This window comes from Eleginops maclovinus, chromosome 15 (genome assembly GCF_036324505.1).
Source record: "Eleginops maclovinus isolate JMC-PN-2008 ecotype Puerto Natales chromosome 15, JC_Emac_rtc_rv5, whole genome shotgun sequence".
NCBI classification, from domain to species: Eukaryota; Metazoa; Chordata; class Actinopteri; order Perciformes; family Eleginopidae; genus Eleginops; species Eleginops maclovinus.
In genome coordinates, this window is record NC_086363.1 from 490,001 (window position 1) to 496,434 (window position 6,434).

The 6,434-nt window shown below is 44.7% G+C and overlaps 1 protein-coding gene across 1 annotated transcript in view; it reads right to left on the minus strand.

The window, feature by feature from the left end:
* adgrg6 (adhesion G protein-coupled receptor G6) overlaps window positions 1-5,628 on the minus strand; it is a 72,498-nt gene extending 66,870 nt beyond the window's left edge. Inside the window, 2 exon segments of the mRNA XM_063902612.1 lie at window positions 4,437-4,620; window positions 5,580-5,628. Of these exon segments, the coding sequence (XP_063758682.1) occupies window positions 4,437-4,620; window positions 5,580-5,628 (233 nt within the window).
* Between the last annotated feature and the right edge of the window lie 806 nt (window positions 5,629-6,434).

Sequence of the window (6,434 nt, forward strand, 5' to 3'; positions counted from 1 at the left end):
CCAGCGACAGGAAGTTATCAAACCCTTCGACATCAAGTTATCAAACCCTCCGACAGGAAGTTATCAAACCCTCTGACAGGAAGTTATCAAACCCACCGACAGGAAGTTATCAAACCCTCCGACAGGAAGTTATCAAGCCCTCTGACAGGAAGTTATCAAACCCTCCAACAGGAAGTTATCAAACCCAGCGACAGGAAGTTATCAAACCCTCCAACAGGAAGTTATCAAACCCTCCAACAGGAAGTTATCAAACCCTCTGACAGGAAGTTATCAAACCCTCTGACAGGAAGTTATCAAACCCTCCAACAGGAAGTTATCAAACCCTCTGACAGGAAGTTATCAAACCCTCCGACAGGAAGTTATCAAACCCTCTGACAGGAAGTTATCAAACCCTCGGACAGGAAGTTATCAAACCCTTCGACAGGAAGTTATCAAACCCTCTGACAGGAAGTTATCAAACCCACCGACAGGAAGTTATCAAACCCACAGACAGGAAGTTATCGAACCCTCTGACAGGAAGTTATCAAACCCTCCGACAGGAAGTTATCGAACCCTCTGACAGGAAGTTATCGAAACCCTCCGACAGGAAGTTATCAAACCCTCCGACAGGAAGTTATCAAACCCTCCGACAGGAAGTTATCAAACCCACAGACAGGAAGTTATCAAACCCTCAGACAGGAAGTTATCAAACCCAGCGACAGGAAGTTATCAAACCCTCTGACAGGAAGTTATCAAACCCTCGGACAGGAAGTTATCAAACCCTCCGACAGGAAGTTATCAAACCCTCCGACAGGAAGTTATCAAACCCTCCGACAGGAAGTTATCAAACCCTCCGACAGGAAGTTATCGAACCCTCTGACAGGAAGTTATCGAACCCACCGACAGGAAGTTATCAAACCCACAGACAGGAAGTTATCAAACCCAGCGACAGGAAGTTATCAAACCCTCTGACAGGAAGTTATCAAACCCTCGGACAGGAAGTTATCAAACCCTCCGACAGGAAGTTATCAAACCCTCCGACAGGAAGTTATCAAACCCTCCGACAGGAAGTTATCAAACCCTCCGACAGGAAGTTATCAAGCCCACAGACAGGAAGTTATCAAGCCCACCGATAGCAAGTTATCAAACCCTCCGACAGGAAGTTATCAAACCCTCGGACAGGAACTTATCAAACCCACCGATAGCAAGTTATCAAACCTCGGACAGGAACTTATCAAACCCTCCGACAGGAACTTATCAAACCCTCCCCGCCCCCAAAGGATTCTGGGTAGAGAGCAGTGCTGTGCTGGGGGGACCAGAGGAAGCTGGTCTCTGGCTCCTCTCATCAGAACCTCGGCGCTCCAGCAGAGTGGACTTAATGTAATGCAGCTCCTGACATTAAAGGAAACTCGCCTCTTTGTCAGCCCGTGCGTCTGCTCCCCCCCCCCCCCCTCCATTTCCATACTGGGGAGGAAGGGGGGGGGGGGACAGAGCGAATAAAGAGAGCGATTCATGATCCTGCAGGCTGACATCTTGTGGATCTGAGGACTGGACGCTCTGCACCTTTAAACACCCCCCCCCCCTCTCAGCGCTGTACAGGGTCTGGAGGTTTGGTGAATCTAGGGTTGGGAAAGCCAGACTTTAAACTGGTCATTCTGGCCCCTGGGAAAGGACTTGTTGGGGGTGGTTATAGTTCCCGTGTCTCCGTTCTGTCCTCATGATCGTATTTGGGTTTAAAGGACGGTGAATTAATGACGCTGTAGAGCTTCTGCTCACTGTTAGCATCACAGCCCAGTCACAGGGGAGCAGAACAAACAGTGCTGAATCTGAAATAAATAGTGACTGCAAAGACAAACAACAAACCTTCATAGAGAAGAACAAACACCGACAGAGACCGGGGTCGTCCAACAGAGACACCAGAGAAGCATTCAGAAGATAACACTGACATATCTGACCTGCAGGACTCTTTAAAGTAGAGACTCTACTGATATACACCTGAACATCAGCAGGAGAGGACTCTTTAAAGTAGAGACGCTACATACTGATATACACCTGAACATCAGCAGGAGAGGACTCTTTAAAGTAGAGACTCTACATACTGATATACACCTGAACATCAGCAGGAGAGGACTCTTTAAAGTAGAGACACTACATACTGATATACACCTGAACATCAGCAGGAGAGGACTCTTTAAAGTAGAGACTCTACATACTGATATACACCTGAACATCAGCAGGAGAGGACTCTTTAAAGTAGAGACGCTACATACTGATATACACCTGAACATCAGCAGGAGAGGACTCTTTAAAGTAGAGACTCTACATACTGATATACACCTGAACATCAGCAGGAGAGGACTCTTTAAAGTAGAGACACTACATACTGATATACACCTGAACATCAGCAGGAGAGGACTCTTTAAAGTAGAGACTCTACATACTGATATACACCTGAACATCAGCAGGAGAGGACTCTTTAAAGTAGAGACTCTACATACTGATATACACCTGAACATCAGCAGGAGAGGACTCTTTAAAGTAGAGACACTACATACTGATATACACCTGAACATCAGCAGGAGAGGACTCTTTAAAGTAGAGACACTACATACTGATATACACCTGAACATCAGCAGGAGAGGACTCTTTAAAGTAGAGACTCTACATACTGATATACACCTGAACATCAGCAGGAGAGGACTCTTTAAAGTACAGACACTACATACTGATATACACCTGAACATCAGTAGGAGAGGACTCTTTAAAGTAGAGACTCTACATACTGATATACACCTGAACATCAGCAGGAGAGGACTCTTTAAAGTAGAGACTCTACATACTGATATACACCTGAACATCAGCAGGAGAGGACTCTTTAAAGTGGAGACAGAATAGTTTCTCCTCATGCTGTTCTATGTTCGTGCCCCCCCCCCCATTATAATCAGACTCCAGCTGCAGGTGGAGATCAGATACTCCTCTAATTAAACACATTCCACACACACACACACACACACACACACACACACACACACACACACACACACACACACACACACACACACACACACACTAGAGATGTAAAATAACAGGCTGCTGACAGGAAGGGTGTGTGTGTGTGTGTGTGTGTGTGTGTCAGACACCTGCAACAACCCCTCCTTTGATAGTTTTCTGATTCCTTTTTGGTCCCCGGTTTATTTATCCGACCGTTTTATCCAAAGACATGAAGCAATAGTTTAATCCTGAAGGAGCGTTTGGATTATTTTAAAATGTATTGTTACATATTTGTTAGATGTGTTATTTTCAAAACATGTATTACCTGCTGTTTGAACCTGCAGAAAGCATCCTGCAGGTTCAAAGTAAGTATGGTTTATGGTATTAACAGCCTCTATCCAGTGTGTGTGTGTGTGTGTGTGTGTGTGTGTGTGTGTGTGTGTGTGTGTGTGTGTGTGTGTGTTTACATGGAGGACAAAGCTGCAGCAGATCTGATTTAAAGAACACAACTCTTCTCCTCCAGGTTTGAGGTCCAGCTTAAACTTTACATGTTCACTCTGAGTGAGAACACCTGGACGGGCTGCAGATGTTTCAGAGTCCAGCAGCTGACAGAAGAATAAACCTCCAGCACTAAATGAAGCTGCTTCTCTGGAGGTTAAATCACACCTCAGGTAACCTGAAGCTGCAGGGGGTCTGATTCAAACAGTCCCCAGAACATTTTGTACGTTAAAGCAGAAAAGAGGAGTTTTATGGAAACAGCGGAACGAGCTGCAGCAGCACGAGACAGATGCACTCTGAAGGCTCTTAATCTCACACTCATTAAAGCCTCATCAGAGCTCAACACAACATTGTGTACGTTAAAGAAGAAAAGTCAAGAGTTGAGTTTAAGAGGAAAGAGAAGTCTGGAAACATCTGATGTTTCAGAGTCTGACAGAAAACAGGACATGTTTACATGAAAAAGCTGCTTTTCTGCTTTTTTTAAGGGCGAATAAAAGACCAGAGCTGGAGTGGATCTGATCTAAAGAACTGGAGCTCACATCAGCTTTGAGCTCCGGTTTAAAGAGTGAATGTAAAGAAAAGTATGAAGACACCTCGACAGGCTGTGGGTAATTCAGAGTTTAGAAGATCGAAGACACAACCCTCCAGCAGTACATGCTTCTGTCCTACAGTGGATCTAACGGAGAGTTCAGGGCGCCACAGCTCCCGCAGATTTACTGGGGCTCCCCAAACTGTTTTTCCATTACAACTTAAACGCTTAGGGTCCCGTTCAGGGTTCAGGGTTCAGGGCAAAGCATTTCTGAAGACAAACACTTCAGAAGCACTAAATGTTTCCATCATGAAGTGGATTTACTGCATTTAAATCCCTTCAGAGGAAGAGTTCAGGCACCACAGCTGGAGCTGACCCGCCCAGAGGAGCGTCTCTCGGTCCGGGGGAACCGGGTCTCTGATGGAGGCTCAGTACTCACATGTTCAGAGGAGCTGGTCCTCCTGCAGACTCATCGTCCTCCTCAAAGCCTCGGAAAGTCTCTCTGCTTTCAGGTTCTCCTCTCCGCGCAAAGTCTCCAAAGTCTCCAAACCGAGGAACCAGCAGCGTGTCCGCAGCGGTGCGCGCTTCTCTGACCGGGACCTCCCGGCGGGGCGGGGACAAAACTAGAGGGGTTTTCTTTTTTCCAGTTTTTCTTTTTTACTTTAAAAAACAATTAGTGTATTGTTGTTGCACTATTGTTGGCTTCTTTTTATTTGTGGTCATTTGTATTTATTTATTATTATCATTTTGAAGTGTATTCGTTGACGGCCGGGGAGCCAGAGCCGGATCTGAAGGACAACAGTCCTCAAAATGCCTCCAGTATTTATTGCTTTTCTTCAGGATATGAACATATACAAAAAAGCCAAACTCTTTTTCCAATTTCTAAACTCCTTCATTCCTGAGGGGTTTAAAAGTGTAATGAATTCAGTGAACCTTCAGTTCTCCTCAAAGCAGTAACAGAAAAGAGACCGCAGGGATTTTGAGTTTTTCCACCTGACTACAGAGGATCTCTGGAGGGAGTCCTTTCAAAATAAAAGCCCTCGTCTGGATGTGTAGAGGGAACAGACCCTTGATGACAGACTTGGACTGTATTGGTTGTGAAGGAGGAGGCTGTGGCTCTGCTCCTCTGGGTGTTTTTTGACGAACGTTGGAGATAACTGATCAGAACAATGGACGCCTGAACGCAGCGGAGCCTCATTTGACTCCAAACGTCACCCGGTGACTTCCTGCTGATAAAAGCTGACAGATTATCATCATGGAGGATGAAGGGAGAACTGTGTGTAGGAACCAAAGACAGCAGCGGCAGGGAGGGCTCTTTAAAACGTGTCTTTCAATGAGGGGCCACAGACCGGAAGTGGGACAGAGTTTAGAGACGACAGACTCGATACCGTGTCTTTAATTCCTCTTTAATTTCAACGATTTTGAGAGAAACGTTTGATTTATAATCCAGTAAATAAACAGGATTTCGTTATATTTATAGAGAAACACAGCAAGTTCTGTCCCTGGATTTCAAAATAAAAGCAGTTTTGAAACAGAGGACTGGAATCAAATCAAAGGTTTATCAAATGATCCAAGACCCCACCAGCCCGGCAACACACTACTCCTTCTGCTGCCAGGCGGTCCCGCAGCATCAGGACCAAAACCACCAGACTCAGGGAGGGTTTCCTCTTCGTTTCTTACACTGTTTTATTTGTTTTGTGTTCTATAGGAGCCTGAGAGCATATCTACTGTCCTGTGCACATGATGATACAGCCTTTGAATCTCGAATCAAGATCCTAAATGTCAAAAACAAACCGGATGTTGTTCTGTTTTCTGAAAATGAAAACAGATGTGTGACCTTTTGAGGAGAGTTCTGGTACTTTCAAACCTTTATTGTGAAGAGCAACTTCCCTTTATTGTGAAAAGGTTAAAGGGAAGTTCCTCTAACGGGCAGAACACCAAACACAAATGTCCAAAACAAACTGAGGCTCGTTAAAGATAAAAATACTGAACGGGGATGGAAAATAATTCCCCACGAAGCAGAGGAACGTTTTCCCCCTTTAAACTGAGACGGAGATTAAAAATAGAGACACGTTCAGATAAAGATATGTTTGCTTTATGGCTATAAAATATATCTTCAATGTTTCTGCAGGACTCCCAGAAATGATTCGGGTTGATCACGGAGGTTTTATTTATCATTTACTGGGAATACTTTTTATTTCCTGGTGGTTTTTCTCCTCTACCCGTGTTCATGAATGCACCACGTACACCAGGGCTGATGTGTGAACCTGCTTGGGAATAAACCTGGTTCTGGTTCTGATTCTAAAAACCAGTTTCCTTAATATTTGTTTTCAAAACTTGAACTATAATCAAATTCAAAATGAACAACAATACGTTGACATGGAAACACAGATCATGACTGATCAAAGGAGGGAACACGTCAGCTTTAACAGAAGCG